The sequence below is a fragment of the Bombus flavifrons genome, chromosome 14, assembly GCF_040668555.2.
Source record: "Bombus flavifrons isolate JBK064 chromosome 14, iyBomFlav1_principal, whole genome shotgun sequence".
In the NCBI taxonomy this organism is placed as follows: Eukaryota; Metazoa; Arthropoda; class Insecta; order Hymenoptera; family Apidae; genus Bombus; species Bombus flavifrons.
Genome location: NC_138455.1, coordinates 8,841,853 through 8,857,782, shown reverse-complemented (window position 1 = coordinate 8,857,782; position 15,930 = coordinate 8,841,853). Strand labels below are relative to the sequence as shown.

Below are 15,930 nucleotides of genomic sequence, written 5' to 3'. Positions count from 1 at the left end.
CTGATACTTCATAGTAAATTAAATCGTGCGATGAAAATTAATAAATTACACGTTTTCTGATATTGGTTCGTGCACTGACAGAGTAGCATTACAAAGATAAAGCGGTCTTAGAAACACTCGTGTCTAGTTTTCATGGGAAATTTTGTTTCAAATAATTAGTTATTAATTATTTAGTAAGGACGTGTTTCGAAATGATCACGAATTATGCCTATATTTTTTTGTATTAATTTCATATTCGCTTCCTTGTAATTAATATCGTATTTTTGCGTTTGTACGCGTAAAGCGAATCTGTTAGCTACCATCTGGTGTCATTTTTATGAATATTCAATGGGTGGTTTATTTGTTATCCAACTACATTTGTTAACAGTCTATTCTGATATATTTTTAACCTTTTAACGTATTTACAAGCTTACTCCGTACGCTTACAGAGTCATATTTCGATGTATAAACCGTGCAGAACAATATTCTACAGTTATTATAATTATACAGCGCGCGAAGTATTCTTTATTAATTTATATAATTGAAAATCATTTATTACATACGAAATCCAAACAGATTTAGTACTGGAAAATAGTTTACGGCCTAATCGAAAATACGCAATCGTAAAAATTCGCGAATTATATTTGTAGCTTTGCTGGTTTTTACTTTTTGAAGCATTCCACTATTACCACGTAGCGGTGAAACGGTGCAACTAATCGCTATTGCCATCCTTGTCGCACAATATAGCGCTCCTTGTCTACAAATAAAGGAGCTTCTGCCATCGCTCGAAACGGACTGAAAAGACGTCATGTTTCTAGTTCTGGACAATTTCGATAAATGGCGAAATATCTTTAGTCTGTAGATAAGGAAAGCAATAGTGGGCGACGAGGACAGACGTATGTCGCGTGCGCAGCGTTAGATAGAGCGAATAATAATAGCGAAATTATCAATTTTACATAATTCATGTAGTTTCTATATAACTAAAACGTTCCAGTAAACGTTTAATTAAAGTTAATCAGCTGTTTAATCATATAATGGTCGGCCAAGCGATCCCAGACTGACCAACCCTAATCCCTCAATAAGAAGTAACGTGAAGATATGTTGCACACTATCACTCTCTCCTTCAATCACGGTTCGTATTCTCTGTTTTTGTCGCATACTATCTCTCTCTATCGTCATTCGTATCGTCTGTCTTTGTCACGCATTATTTACCTCTCTTTCTATGGGCCCTTCCGAGCAAACAGTTAGACTTTTGTCTTTGGACCAGCCATATGCTGCCATCAATTAAGGAACAAAGGAACTGAAACTTCGAGCATTTACTGATAGATGGTAGCACATGGCTTGTCCGAAGGGAAAATTTGAACTTGTTGCTCTGAAATGTGTCTCGGACAATTCATGCGCTGCCATTTATTAAGGAAGGATAGAACTGAAACTTGGAGTGTTCATGAGTAGATGGCAGTACATGCCGTAAGGGCGATAGAAAGATACAGTGCAAGAAAGACAGACGATATGAACGACAATAGGAAAAGAGGACGATAATGTGCAAGAAAGGCAGACTATATGAAGGGTGATAAAAGTAGACAATGTCCGAGTTTTTCACATTTGCCGTATTCTAACTTGCGAATATGGGAAGGGAAGGGGATTGGAAGTGGACCAAGTTAAAAATAAATTATAAGACATTTAAATTCACTTACTTATTATGTTTTAAAAATTATATAGTAATTAAATATACAATTGAAATCATATTCTATATTTAGCAATATGTACTTATAAACTGTCTGTATTATGTAAAATATAAATATATTAACTAATATATAACTTAACTCTATCTTAATTGATGTATAATTTTTTCCCCTTTTTACAATAAAATGTTTGTATAATCATTTCTTAAAAACTGTTAGAAATTAATAAATATGTTTCGTACATACATTATTCAGAAAATTAATAATTAATAGCATGGGTTACAATATAAATATACTAAACAATCCCAATCATCTTTATGGTTCACGGAATATAATGAACTATAGTTTATTACAACCAATTAGACGTAATTAGAATTAATGTCACTGATGTAGTTTGGATGTGTTGAAGATCCTGCGATTCCCGTCACAGTTTCGTGATATTGTAGTTGAAGCAATCCTATAAAACACAGATAAAATATTAATTTCCTTTGTCTCGAAATATTATAAATAAAATTTAAGGGTACTACAATCATTTTTGAATAATGTTATCTTTAAATAAATTTATTTGGTGCTATAGAAATTACTGTAATTGTCCAGCTAGTATCACCATGTTTTTTATTATTATGTATATTATTTATATTAATTTGCAATTTTCTACATAATATTTTTATTGTCTATTTATTTTCTGTAACTTATCTGTTTATTTTCCATTTCCACAAATCAATTATCTTTCATACTCATCCTAGGAATTTTTGCACGAGAGTAGTGGTATTTTCAATTCGTTTTTGCGTGTTTAGTATTTGCTTGACTTTTGTATTCATCGTTAATTACTGTTTCCAACTAAAGAAATTTTAACAAACTGCAGATAAAGTAATTGAGTCATCAATTTGTATTAACAGTAACATTTATTTGATTAAAAAAAAATGGCAGATGATGATTTTGATGGAGATGAGTACGTAATATTTACTAAACTGGTATCTTATACATATCCACTTGTGTGTATTGTAGTTTTATGACAAAAATTTATTGATATTTTGAAGAATAATTATAGTCGTAAAGCTTTTAGCAGTACAACTACTTTTAGATGAATGATTTCTTGTTAAAAAGATTCCTTTATCATCTTATTACACATAAAGTTAAACATAACCTAAAAGATATTTAATAAATTATTATAACGATCTAGTATAACATTTCTTTTATATAATGTATATTTCAATTTAAGTATATCAAGATCGTTGAATTTTTCCTCATTTACAGGGTAGCAGATGATTTTGATGATGTAGATGATGATGACAACATTGAACTAGAACCTCAAGAAGAAGATGGAGAAAATATAGAATTATTAGCAGCTGGTGAAGCTACTGGTGGAGTGCAAAGGTCCAAAAGAATTACAACAAGATATATGACAAAGTAGGTGATGTTAAACAGAAGCTTTTGATGTTAAGAATAATAAGAATATTTTAAATACGTGCTTTTAGATATGAAAGAGCAAGAGTATTAGGGACAAGAGCATTGCAAATAGCTATGTGTGCTCCTGTGATGGTTGAGTTGGAAGGAGAAACTGATCCATTGCAAATTGCAATGAAAGAACTAAAACAAAGAAAAATCCCAATTATAATTAGACGTTACTTACCTGACAACAGTTATGAGGATTGGGGTATAGACGAATTAATCATAATAGATCACTAAATTCTGCTTAATCTTGTACATACTAAATAAAGATGTAAGGCAATTTAAGAAATATTAAAGCTCATTGTATCTATATTATTTTTAACTTTGTATAACTCATTTTAATAAAAAATATTTAGCAACTATATTATTTGCGTATATATATTTTTGCAGTTATAAAATCCTTTAAAAAGAAAAGAGAAAAAATATGTTTATATTGCAATTGTGTTAGATTTAAACATCAAGCCGACGTTAGAAATATGACAGTTGAGGTTAGGAAGTATTATGTGAAATTTGAATAGAAAAAGAGTCAACTTTTTTCTATTACATAATTTCTTTAAATATTTATTGATAAGATTAAAAAAATGAACATAATAAAATATGAAAATATATAGATCATTTTATCTTGTACTTTATCTATTGAATACTAGATTAGTAACGATAAGACTCTGAATTGCTGTGGACGTCACTGTGTTCAATGTTTTCTTAATTAATAATCGTAATAATCTATTCATGTAAAACAACTTTGATTGATGAAATATAATATTATGAAGATTTGTTAAATTACGGCAATAATATGACGTGGTAAGTAATATCATTTATAATTATTTATTAATCTAATAGGTCTAATAGGTTAATCTAAATTATTCTATTATAATTATAATATAATATATATATATATATATATATATATATATATATATATATATATATATATATATATATATAATATCTATCATAATTAGTCTAATTAAAGGTCTAATAGGTTACAACACCTCTAAATAATATTACAATGTACACAGGAATCCTTTGAAGAAAAATCATTTGACACAGAGGCCTACACCAGCACCACCTCTATTAACTCATTCAGAAGACAGAGAATTAGATATTGCAGTTCAAAGACTCATTTAGTATGTATATTTATTGTTAGAACACTTGTTGCCATGATGTATTGAAATATATTAAAAAATTTCGTATATTTAAAAATTTCTTATTTGTTTTTCAAGCGTTGAAGATACAATTAGGAAATTGACAAAGGAAATGAAAAAGTATATAGAAGCTGTGCTAAATTTAGATCGAGCAGACCAAAGGTTGACATTAAACCTAACAACTTGTGGTTTAGCACATCTCAGTGATGAATTCAGAAAAGTAGTGGAAAATTACCATTCAGTAACAACACAGGTAAGTTTACAGATTGTTTTTACATGATAAGAAATATCATGAAAATTTTGCTCATTTATTAGATTGGGAAAACAGTGCAAGAAATGGCAGCTCTCTGTCAAAAAACTTTCATAGAACCATTAAAAAAATTACGAGATGAATTCATTCTAATAGCTGCAGCAATTGCCAAGCGTGAGGAACTGGTGGCAACTTGGAAATACTCTTATAATCGTGTCAAAAAATTGCAAGAGAAAAAAGACAGAACTGCTAGTCATATCGCAAAGTTAGAAAAAGAACGCAGAACAGAAGAAGCAGCTGCTAAGGACTTGAAGACTGTACATGCTCAATTACTTGTAGAACTACCAATGTTTTTAGACAAGAGATTGGAATATATTAAACCTAGCATACATGCTGTAATCATGATACAATTAGATTACTATGGGAGTGCAACTCATTTATTTACACACTTAATGCCAGTACCAAACACTTCAGGATCGCCATCCAGCGCTATGGTACCTGAAGACGAATACCAACAAGCAGTCACTAATCAAATGAATAGAATAAGAGCTCTTACAATAGTTAAAGATCATTAAGAATCATAAAAATTTCCTAAACAGATATCTTAACAAAGTTGTGATAATTTAAATACTGAATCTATAAAATTAACATAGGTACGAATGTATTTATCACATGGCAGTATTTACATTCATATTGTAAAAGTATAGATAGATTTATGATGGAACCATTCCTTGATTTCGTTTCCACTGGGCACCAGAACGACGATTGTGATTAGCGCGTTCCGCCTTCTTGGTGTTCTTTTGCTGCCTATTATATAATACAGCTTTCTCTTGTCCTTGACCTTTAGGATTACCTGCACATATGAAAACAACATCATTTTAATACTGGAACTGATAAAAAAAACACTAATAATGCATGCTGTATTTAAGTGTAACTATTAAATTATATTCAGCACTTTATAAAAATTGACAAATATACCTATTACATTCGGTGCACCTCTTCCACTTCGCATTTGCCTTTGTTGTTCTGCTCTAGCGCGTACCTCTTCTGGATTTTGTACAAAGCAGTCTCTCCCATTTTGGTCATTCCTTACATCTTCATCTTCTGACTCCGTTTCAACTTCTTCAGTTTCAACCTTTTGTTTCTCGCGAAGAACCTAAAATTATTGTTCGTTAATTTTTATATAATTATGTTAATAGTGTTAGGGAAGACTATAATTTAACCGAATTATATAAATACAAACTCTAGGTATAGTAAAAGGTCTTAAATCTGCTTCAGTCGAATCATCCTGTGTACCACGTATATCGTTATTATCATAAGTATCATCATACTCGTCATCGTATACATCTTCGACGAGACTGTAACTGTAACAAATTTTGTTTATATTCTTGTTATCTACAAATATATATTTTTATATGTGTTATATGTATTATTCAGAGTAACCTTGAATCCTTACTTTTTAGTTATGTAATCTTTAGGTATATCTATGATTTCTTTAGATTTTTTAACATATATATCATCACCCTTTAAATTATCAAGCATATTAATATCCAGTCTTTCAATACCACTAGCTACATCCTTAACTGAAGTTTCCTAGAAAAATAGTAAGAATATTTACATTGTTTATACTAGATTATGTATCATGATTCAAATAATAAAATGTTCTTACTGTATAGGTTGGTAGTGCACTAGGCATTTGTGATGGCCCTAATTTCATCAATTCTTTTAATTCTGGTGGTAATGAATCTTCTAGTACGGCATGTACCACAGCTGCACTATCATAATTGTAATACTCCAAACTTGTCTGTAAAATAAATGTTGTTAAATGCACGCAATTCTTTCATATTAAAATAATTACCTCAATAAAACCTTCATCTAGATGATTTAAAATATCTTTAACATCAGAAATAAGAACAGCCAATTCAATAGAATTCTTTGCCACAGTTCGTTTCTCATTTGAAGGTTTTATGTTTTCAGATATAGTTGTCTGACTTAAAATACCACTAGGTCCAGCTGCAGCTACAGGTTCCTATGAAAAGGTAATATTATATAAAAGCTTCATCAAAATACAATTTGCAAGCCATTTCTCAAACTTACATTTACTTTATTAGAAAAGCTAGTATCTGGAACATTGGGTCTTCCAATAATTGTATTGACTGATTTCACAATATAATTATATTTTATTGTATCACTGAATAATATTTGTTAAGTATAAAAAGATACCATCATATATTTATCTGTCTATCATTGCAATCATAATAGTACTACATTAACAAAAGGATACGCATCAGGACAAATATTCGATAATATAGTCAAATCTAATTTAACAGGATAAAATTGATCATAATCTGTAATAAATTCTTTTTCAGAAATTGCTAAGGTTAATAAATTAAGATATTCGTCCACCCGTTCCTTTACCTCTGCTTCCTTTATCGTACTTCTAAGCATAATATCATAATCATAGTATGTTATACATTGGATGTATTATACTTTGTAATTTAAATATACATATACACTTACAAATTTTCTTGAATAGCCAATATTGGTTCATATATAATAATACGAAAAAGCTTCAAAATTTCAATCCTTATTACATCCAGACGATGCTTTAATTCTATATATTTCGGCATATTTTCATCATTATATGCTAAGTTCTTTAATATTTTATACATCTCAGGTATTGTGTTTTCATATACTGAAACAAGTCTAATGATAAATGATAAAATAAACTATTCAGAACACTTAGAACAAATAAGGACATAGTTTAATTAGTTTAACTTACTTATTCATAAAATCCACTGTGTGAAATATACTCACTGCTGGAGAATAATTTATTAAAAACACACCAACAGTTGATGATATATCTAGAACATATAATATCATATCTTCCAACTGGAATAATGTAAGCTTTGAGGAATTAGTATCCTGCTTTGACAGTGAAACTGCTTCATTGGTATATGTAGAATCACTACCAAATTTTCTTTCAACATTTTCAAAGGCCTAAACTAACAACACTTATATTTAATTCTGTTTTAATAAAACATTAGTTGTTCTATATATTGTATCTAATACCTCACCTCTATAAGACAAGGAACAGCTCTCTGAAGATCATTATTATACTGCGGTTCTAGTGCAAATAAAGAGTTTAAGATCCTTTCCATTATTTTTGCATTTTCTCGACCATAAAGTTGGCAAAGATCAAAGATGATAGGTACCGTAAATATGTATTTGTCATATAATAAATTTCCAAGAAATGGACGGTTCATATATTCTTCAGGACTTTCTTTATTTGTGACAAGTCGTGCAAAAATTATAAGTACATAGTGACTTAGTGTTTCTAGAAGTTCCACCATTTCTGGGCAATTTGGAAAATTTTCTAAAGCATAGAATGGTGGTGCATCTTGTAGAAAAGATACCAATGTATCTAATACTGAAGTATTAAACACAATATTTGACCAAAATCTAAATAAAAGACACATAAATATATAATATATATAAATGTATGTGTTAAAAGAAAGCTTTCAATAATTTGATTGCAAATTTGATTATAATCTCATAAAAGAATTATTGAACATTTTCAATGATACTATTGTTACTAATTATGCTTACCTATAAAATGGAAGGCTGAGTAACCATTTTAAATCATTGATCATATAATTGACAATTTCTATCCATCGTAGTTTTGCTCCCACAATTTCAGATCCATCATCATTATATATATTAGGAGGTTCATAATGTAAAAAATAGTGGTCACTTGCCCATATTTTACTCTAAAATGATTGCCACATAGAAAGAAACAACTTATTTAACATTTATGATAACACTTTTCTAATTTCATAGATATTAATACATATGAGAATTTGTTAACAAGTTATTATTAAATATGAAAAGTGATTTGAAGATGTATGAAAAACTCATATAATACCAAAGTAGTAAGATTTATTAATCAAAAGCTTGACAAATATCAATTGATATATCCACAAACATATTGCTATTTATGTACGTACCAAAGCATCAACCTTTTGGACAATACCATTGGTTTTAATCGTTAGTTTTAAATTTTCTAGTGGTAGAAAATCGGGATTCTGTTAAATGAATGAAAACATTATGCAAGTTTGTAATAAATCGCATTGTTCTAACGTACTATAACGAATGTCTTCATAACGAGACATTATGTATAATAGGAAATAAATTACCTCAAAAGGTTCCATGTTCTTTCAAAGTATTCTAAATTGTCGCTAAACAACTGCACAAGAAATTAATTGTTGAACAAATTGCGATCCTAACAATGCACGAGCGCTAAGCGCTATAGTCTTTTCGATAACTAACCTATCTTTGTAAGTTGAAAATCGCAGAAAAAAATTGAAGCCGGGGAATCCCAAAGTACAAACTTTGTAGTTTTGTTAAGAAATTGGTAGTGCTGCAAAAAATTCTGATAGTGACAGTTACTCTTGACATCGTTCAAAAGCTCTGTGTCGTAAAGGTTATGTTTTGAACATTCATATAAGTACTTTGTTATCAGACCGCTGTACTATACTTCGTTATTAACGTTTTTATAAATAAAATAGTTTAGAATTTTATATTTCTGTATAATGTCTAAGGATACGAAATTTTTTACGAGACCAAAAGTAAGATTTTGTCAACCGGATACTGGTAAATTGATAACAAAAGAATTAAAAAGCTTGACTGATCAAAATGGTATTAAGGATAAGCCGAAAATCCTAAGTGTCGTAAGACTAGATAAACCTGTTAAATTAGTGAAATCGAATGAAATATCTGGCAATCAGGAAAATAAAAATTCAAAGCTTGTTGATAATGCATCAAACTTCACATTACGTGCTAATGCATCTCCTTGTTCAATTGAAACTTCGTCCTCTTTGGATAAAAACACTATCAAAACAGAAAATCAGAATCCTTTAAATGATGCTAACAACAGTCAGAATATTAAAGCAAATATTAAAGAAGCTAATATTCCCAAAATTGCTATTAAACTTCCAAACAATGACATAACAGTTTCTACAGATTCTTCCATTGCACAAAGTGAAAGTTTAGACAAGACACTTAAATCAAAAAGTTCTGATAAAATTAATGGTTCAAAGAAAGTGTACACTAAAAGTAGAAGAGAAAAAGAAAATAAATCAATAGTTGTTAAAAAAAATATTAAAACTGTAACTACAAAATCCACAGATTTAGACATTTTAAAACATAAGAATCGACTTTCTTCTGCTGGCACTGGTACAAAAAAGTTAAATGTCGCACAGAAGACATCTAGTTCAATTGCAATAAAAAAGAATCTAAATTCAAAACTTCATGATATTATGCCATGTTATAAATACAGTAAAGTTGTAAGAGATATAATTGGTCCTAAAATACAGCCATACATAGGTCCAGGAGTATCACACAGTCAGCCAGATAATTTAGCAATTTTAGAAACAGATGAAAACATTCGTACAAAGCCAATTATTTCTGGAGAAAAATTGGCAAAACCAGAATATAATTCTATTATGTGTACAATTAATAAATTAAATAAAATGAAGAAACAAAAAGTTATAACTAATATTGAACATTTACCAGCTTCATATAAAAATCTTATAAATGGAAAGGTAGTAAAAACGTGATGGCTTACAATTATAAGATCATAAAATATTCTCTTATGTTTTGTGTTTCAGGTTTTTACTGCTTTAGATTTCCCTCTTGATGAAGCAGTTTACAAAGATTTGGTAGACTTATCCATAGATGAAAATCAATTGCCAAGCAGATTAACTCGTAGTAAAGATCCAGAGCCAAGACAAAAAGATGTTGTGCCAATACTCTCTGACTTCTTTACACCTGTATCTACTGAGGAATATTGTACTCCTGTTTCTATAAAACCACGAATTCCAGAAACTGTAGACAGTTGGAATGCCTTCAGAATAAGTGATCAAATAAGTGAATGGAAACACATTTTAAATCATGTATAACTGGACTAGTATTTTTATATTATGCATAACTTATTTGTTAATTGCTATTTGGAAACCACTTTGGTAAATGTATCTTTTTGTAAAATGTAAAGTATTTTTTATAAAACTCATCGAATGAGATTCTTTAACAGACATTTTGTAAAATATATATGTCGAAATTAAAAAAAAATAATAAATGAATATATGTACAATTAATTGTTTAATATACAATTATATATCTTATTTTTCTACGTGAATATATAGTTTTATTTTACAAATTGCATAAAGCACCAAAGATATTATTATGTGATTCATGTATAAAAAGAAAAAACAATATAAAGTTCATGATACACCTAGGCTGAATAATTGTGGGGGATTATACTGGTAAAAGCCAAGCTAGATTCATGTAATGAATTTACAATTTTATATATGACAATAACATTTACGATATTTTTCTTCGCAAGCTGTAATGTTCCTATTTGTCAATAATAACGCATAATTGTCTTTTTTAGTGATTCATGAGTTTAGTGGTTGAAACAGTTGAATATAATAAATATAATTTATCTACCAAAAGGATTCAGGTTCTTATTATAGTCATCATCGTCATTATTCTTAAAGGGATTTGTGTCGTCGTTATCTTTAAAAGGATTAGTAGTGTCATCGTCTTTGTCTTCGGCAAATGGATTTTTCGATTCATCGTAGTCGTCTGCTCCGAATGGATTCGATGGTACAATCGGTGTTTTTGGTGGCACGTACGATTTTTGAACTGGTGATGATTTTGGTGTCGTGCTGTTTAGAATACGAGCTTCCTTTATAGGTACTGGCACAGCTTTCTTCGAATTTCCTCGTGGACTAGATATGTCATTGATTGTACCAGAGATATTCGCTTCTACTGATGAAGAGTACAGATCTGATTTTGGATAAGACCGCAGTCGATCATCCGCTACTGTATTATAATTATCATACGAACGATGAGTTTCAGTTTTTCCTATAATAAAATTTTTGATTTGTATAAAAAATTGTGCTATATCTTGAAGAGTAAATAAATTAATTTTTTTAATCAAATAAAATTTTGTTTACCTAACGTTGTGTTCTTTCCCTCCGATAATCTGATCCTGGCTTCCGCTCCTGGCCCATAATTCAATTTTGATTCATCAAACTTTGCCACTGACGCAGACAACATTTTATCGCTATCTGTGATCACCATTAATTTTTTAAAAACTCCGCGACCAAAATAATCAGCAACTAATGAGAATGGATCCTCTGCTCGATCCAATAAACTATGAAATGTTTCATGAAGATCTTTTGATTGTTCCTGTGCTTTTATGATATCCAACAATTTTTTATTGTCTGGTAAACAAGCTGGACATTCATTTTCGTTCTCTGAGAATCTTTGAAAGCAGCTATTACGAGAATAAGGTCGTACATGTTAAAATACCTCATAAAATATTATTATACATAATATGATATAAAATCTGAACTCACTGTTGATGATATGAATGCTGACACATAAAATGTACTGATGGAAGTTCTAACTGATGGTGACACGCACTACAACGTGATCCTTGGAAGATAATAGTACTATTTTTAATTGAATCTATTTGTTCTCGTATCTTTTTAGTATCTGCTCGATACTTTTCAGATAATTCTATATCTGCTTGTGTTTGTTTATGCTCTGTTCGTAACACACTGTTAAAATAGGTTCTCACATCGCCCAAGGTACAAGAAAGTGAAGTAGAAAGTGCATCAAGAACCATCAATGGTGATAAAAGCCTTTCTTGACCTGTCCAATATAAATTTTATTTAAAAATGTTATGTGTAACTGGAATGATTAAATTAAATTTTAGACATACCTATGTGGGTTAGTATGTCTGCAAGAAGTTTAGTTGGTGCTTCTTTATTTCTTGCAACACTCCATAAAGCTTGGACCCATAAATTCGGATCTTGATGTCCAAATCGTTTGCACGTAGCTAAGATTTGTTCACTGTCTCCTTCGCGTAAATGGAATCGTAATATTTCTTGGTATCTATATATAATATAATATACATTATAAAATAAATTTTTGAAGTATAATATCGATTGTGTATGTTACTTCAACCTACAATTTACTTTCTTCATAAAGAAAGAGTAAACCACGCCTGAAATTATGCTGATGGCATAAGATTAATATTTGATCTTTATCGTAACACGCTTCCGAATTTTGTAAAAGTCGTACAATTTTCTGTTCATATTGTACTTTTGCCACATCATTATCCAAAGCTGACCAAATATGAAGATAATGTTCTACTAAAGTATTGTATACCAAAGTGCTCCACCTATGTATTAAAACATTTAACTTGTAGAATATAAATTGAACTTTCCTTGTTATTTATTTCGGTATACTAACTTGGTATTCATTTTTACTAGGTGCTCTAAGAATTCTACAAGACGTTCTGAATTATTTAAAAACAAGTGAATAAAATCTTCTGGATTAGCTTTATCGATGTGTTGGTCCACAGTACCATCTAACATTTCCTGAATCAAATACGTCATTACAAGTATATGTTTTATTGTACCAATATAAATCTGTTATTTTTTAATTCCTCAATTTTACCTGATCTACAAGTGGTTGATTGGAAGGCCTATAATTGGTACATAAGGCTTTTAAAAATTGCGTTGATTCATCTGGCACATTTTCTATTAGGATAGTACCATATTTCTTCATGTTGGATTCTGCCTAAAAGATTGTCCAAAATTAATGAAATAAATTGAATCTGGATGCACGTCTAAATGCATGTATCAACGTACTTCTTCAAAGTCCAAAGTAGCCATATATTCTAATGCCTTTTTGTACTCGTGTTTATCTTCTATTTGAATACGAAGATACCATTCGTAACGATCATGTTTTTTTGCAAGCAGCAAAGCATCCTCCGGCGATGCTTGACGACAAACTTTTATTGCAATTTCGACATCGAAATCAATCTCTCTATCTTTTGTCTAAAATCATTATATAACATAATCATAAAAATTACCGATAAATTTTGTACCCAAATTAGTTATAGTTTGTTTACCATGATAAATTCTTTTAATTTATCTGTATGATTGAGTTTCGTATAACAATTCAGTAGCAAAGTTGTATGATCTTCTGTTGCCTGCCCATTTTTATGCAAAGCTTGCAAATAGGTTGTTAGATTATCTATGTGTTGAGAATCTAAAAATTTTCTAATTACATACGATGGTTCTAACTTTCCAATAGTTTTAATATATTGTTCTATCGCTCCAGTATGATCTCCTTTTGAATATAAATGATCGCCGTATTGTCGGAATATATCGACTAAACCTTCAGCATCATATTGTTGATTCTTAGCTATTCTAAAAATAATGTAATATTAAATTATAATTATATACAATTATAATTATAATTGAAATATTTTCTACAACTTCAGGTAGAAATTACCTACCTTATAGATATATCATATAAATTCTTCTTGAAAAGTAATGCTAATTTCGATTGCAAGTCTTTTTCATCTAAGTGATAAAGTTTACTATCTCCACTGAGTATAAAAAATCCACCCCATTCCGATAGAACAGCTTGCACAGACAACATCGGGGCAGAAAAAACAATGCATTTGTTTTGTATATCAAGTACTGTAATTACATGCTTATCCACTCCTGGAGGTATTGGTTCTATAGTACTATAAACATATGATATTTTAAAAATTAGTTTACATTTAATGAATTTGTAAAAACTATGAATCTGATTGATCTGTAAAATTTCCTTACCTCGGTTTTGCAGAAATGGTAGTTGTTGTTCTTGGATCATTCGCAGCTTCTTTTGCTATAATAACTAGGTAACTTCTAAACCACTCTAACATGATTTTTTGACCGCCAGCTGCATAACAAGGACCTCTACCATCTGGTGTGTAACAATAAATTGCCTAAAGTAATACAAATTTATTAGTAGAAAAATATTTATTACATACATTCTATAATAAAATTATATTAATGTTATTACATCATCACGACCAATCATGAAATGACTATCTTGCATAGATTCTGCAAGAACACTACACTTTCTGGCACAGCCCATAGTGTCCAAGGGAGATTTAAATTCTTGATCCTTAACAGTAATATTATATACGAAAACGCTATTTGGTGTAGCAACAAATAAATGAGTTTGTTTGCCACTAGATTTTATTGCTAAACCAGTAACTGAAAAATTGGTATGTTCGAATACTTTTATCTTGTTTTTCCTTTCCCTAGTTAAATCACCCCTAAGGATTGAAAGTTGTGTATTATAACATGTTTGAAAATTAGAAGATTACCGTTATTAAAATTAATTATTTTTACCTATACAACATAATAGAGCCATCTCCAAAGCCAATAGCCATTAATGTAAGACTAGTATGCACACATAGAGCAGTTGCAGGAACTGCTCTATAACTTGGTATGGCTCTACTTATACGAAGACATGTTGGATTGCCTTGTTTATCTGGTTTAGCTAAATTCCAGACCTTTATGGTAGGATTACAACCTGATTCATCTTCCTAAGGAAACATACTTTTCATTAATGACAAATATCTCTGCATCAATGTGTAACAATTATGCAATGATACTAACACCAATGGTGAACAAGAAAGTGGAATGTTGGACTTGTTGTGCTAGCGTTAATGTGACATCATAAGCGCGAAATGTGGTAACATCGTAAGTTCTATTCACTAAATGCACATTGCCTGTGTAATCTCCGAATACTAGAGTCCCGTTACCGCTCGTAGCTGCTGTCACTTGGGCGTCCTAATCAACAGAGCATACAATATACATCGAACACGATAGCCTTAACCTATAACCAAATATCATGTCAGAAAAAATCGGATTTCAGTCGATGAATACTCACACCAAGTGCCGTGGCTATTTTCCCGCCGTCAACTTCTTTTTTAAGATCAAAAAAATTGAAGCGTCTCCACTAAAAGATAAATGCGTTTTCGTGTGAGGAAAAGGGGGTTATGTACACGACATATAAAATACGATCAAATGTTCGAATAAAATGTGAGACTAACCTCGAGAAATGCCATCATGTACAGCAATTATCTATTTACACATTTGCAACAAAATATTGTCGACACAGCCAGTGAACAGCGTGTTAAAGTTGTTTCTTTTGACACCTAACAACATCAAGTTGCACGCCCGCCATCTTTTCACCTATATTTGACCAGCTGATTATGCATGACATTTCCCCTCAGTTATGATATATATTTGGTCACTCGCATGCGCGGTGCAAGCACATGTATTTTCTACTATACCGACGTGCTGCATCGATGCATTTAGTTTGCTGTATTCTTGCAAAGATGTCGACGTAGGATTATTCGGAATCATGCGCCACCTGTGTACGCTATTTGGTACTAAATTCAATATTTCGCGGGATTTAAAATTGGATATCTTTTTATTCACTCGTTTCTTAAAAAAATTATAATACACCTCTTTTATTTTAACATTTTTTATCTCTA

At 30.4% G+C, this 15,930-nt stretch overlaps 5 protein-coding genes across 5 annotated transcripts; 3 read left to right on the top strand and 2 right to left on the bottom strand.

The window, feature by feature from the left end:
- Positions 1–2,430: 2,430 nt before the first annotated feature.
- On the top strand, positions 2,431–3,475 carry RpII18 (RNA polymerase II subunit RpII18). The gene is made up of 3 exons (XM_069127511.1): positions 2,431–2,613; positions 2,919–3,071; positions 3,140–3,475. The coding sequence occupies exons 1-3, from the start codon at positions 2,585–2,587 to the stop codon at positions 3,348–3,350; spliced, it is 393 nt and encodes a 130-aa protein (XP_068983612.1). The 5' UTR covers positions 2,431–2,584; the 3' UTR covers positions 3,351–3,475.
- A 208-nt stretch (positions 3,476–3,683) lies between these two features.
- Positions 3,684–5,929, top strand: LOC138187059 (bridging integrator 3 homolog). Its single transcript, XM_069127510.1, has 4 exons — positions 3,684–3,914; positions 4,133–4,240; positions 4,337–4,511; positions 4,574–5,929. Exons 1-4 carry the CDS (start codon positions 3,907–3,909, stop codon positions 5,081–5,083), a joined length of 801 nt encoding a protein of 266 aa, XP_068983611.1. The 5' UTR covers positions 3,684–3,906; the 3' UTR covers positions 5,084–5,929.
- Positions 5,153–8,977, bottom strand: LOC138187056 (activating signal cointegrator 1 complex subunit 2). Its single transcript, XM_069127505.1, has 15 exons — positions 8,838–8,977; positions 8,705–8,754; positions 8,516–8,593; positions 8,118–8,278; positions 7,586–7,970; positions 7,291–7,508; positions 7,029–7,214; positions 6,793–6,948; positions 6,606–6,699; positions 6,367–6,537; positions 6,178–6,312; positions 5,965–6,101; positions 5,752–5,872; positions 5,487–5,664; positions 5,153–5,361 (listed from the first exon to the last, which is right to left on the bottom strand). Exons 2-15 carry the CDS (start codon positions 8,717–8,719, stop codon positions 5,222–5,224), a joined length of 2,175 nt encoding a protein of 724 aa, XP_068983606.1. The 5' UTR covers positions 8,720–8,754; positions 8,838–8,977; the 3' UTR covers positions 5,153–5,221.
- Positions 8,978–9,100: 123 nt separating this feature from the next.
- Positions 9,101–10,617, top strand: LOC138187058 (uncharacterized). The gene is made up of 2 exons (XM_069127509.1): positions 9,101–10,111; positions 10,178–10,617. Exons 1-2 carry the CDS (start codon positions 9,101–9,103, stop codon positions 10,466–10,468), a joined length of 1,302 nt encoding a protein of 433 aa, XP_068983610.1. The 3' UTR covers positions 10,469–10,617.
- A 33-nt stretch (positions 10,618–10,650) lies between these two features.
- Vps11 (vacuolar protein sorting 11) lies at positions 10,651–15,678 on the bottom strand. The gene is made up of 16 exons (XM_069127504.1): positions 15,484–15,678; positions 15,321–15,389; positions 15,047–15,220; positions 14,777–14,973; positions 14,442–14,700; positions 14,210–14,364; positions 13,888–14,121; positions 13,498–13,798; positions 13,235–13,423; positions 13,041–13,163; positions 12,834–12,961; positions 12,550–12,762; positions 12,301–12,473; positions 11,933–12,230; positions 11,528–11,850; positions 10,651–11,435 (listed from the first exon to the last, which is right to left on the bottom strand). The coding sequence occupies exons 1-16, from the start codon at positions 15,499–15,501 to the stop codon at positions 11,008–11,010; spliced, it is 3,282 nt and encodes a 1,093-aa protein (XP_068983605.1). The 5' UTR covers positions 15,502–15,678; the 3' UTR covers positions 10,651–11,007.
- Positions 15,679–15,930: the final 252 nt, after the last annotated feature.

Bases quoted from the DNA above. Each gene is read 5' to 3' on its own strand.
- LOC138187056 (XM_069127505.1), bottom strand. The intron at 6,949-7,028 runs GTAAGTGTATAT...TATTATGCTTAG, and splicing joins TTGGCTATTCAAGAAAATTT to AAGTACGATAAAGGAAGCAG. The intron at 5,873-5,964 runs GTAAGGATTCAA...AATTTGTTACAG, and splicing joins AAAGATTACATAACTAAAAA to TTACAGTCTCGTCGAAGATG.
- LOC138187059 (XM_069127510.1), top strand. The intron at 4,241-4,336 runs GTATGTATATTT...TTGTTTTTCAAG, and splicing joins GCAGTTCAAAGACTCATTTA to CGTTGAAGATACAATTAGGA. The intron at 4,512-4,573 runs GTAAGTTTACAG...CTCATTTATTAG, and splicing joins ACCATTCAGTAACAACACAG to ATTGGGAAAACAGTGCAAGA.
- RpII18 (XM_069127511.1), top strand. From the start codon at position 2,585: ATGGCAGATGATGATTTTGATGGAGATGA. The intron at 2,614-2,918 runs GTACGTAATATT...CCTCATTTACAG, and splicing joins GATGATTTTGATGGAGATGA to GGTAGCAGATGATTTTGATG. The intron at 3,072-3,139 runs GTAGGTGATGTT...ACGTGCTTTTAG, and splicing joins ACAACAAGATATATGACAAA to ATATGAAAGAGCAAGAGTAT.
- LOC138187058 (XM_069127509.1), top strand. From the start codon at position 9,101: ATGTCTAAGGATACGAAATTTTTTACGAGACCAAAAGTAAGATTTTGT. The intron at 10,112-10,177 runs GTAGTAAAAACG...TTTGTGTTTCAG, and splicing joins AAAATCTTATAAATGGAAAG to GTTTTTACTGCTTTAGATTT.
- Vps11 (XM_069127504.1), bottom strand. The intron at 15,221-15,320 runs GTGAGTATTCAT...TCTGTTGATTAG, and splicing joins AAATAGCCACGGCACTTGGT to GACGCCCAAGTGACAGCAGC. The intron at 14,701-14,776 runs GTAAAAATAATT...TTCAATCCTTAG, and splicing joins GGCTCTATTATGTTGTATAG to GGGTGATTTAACTAGGGAAA.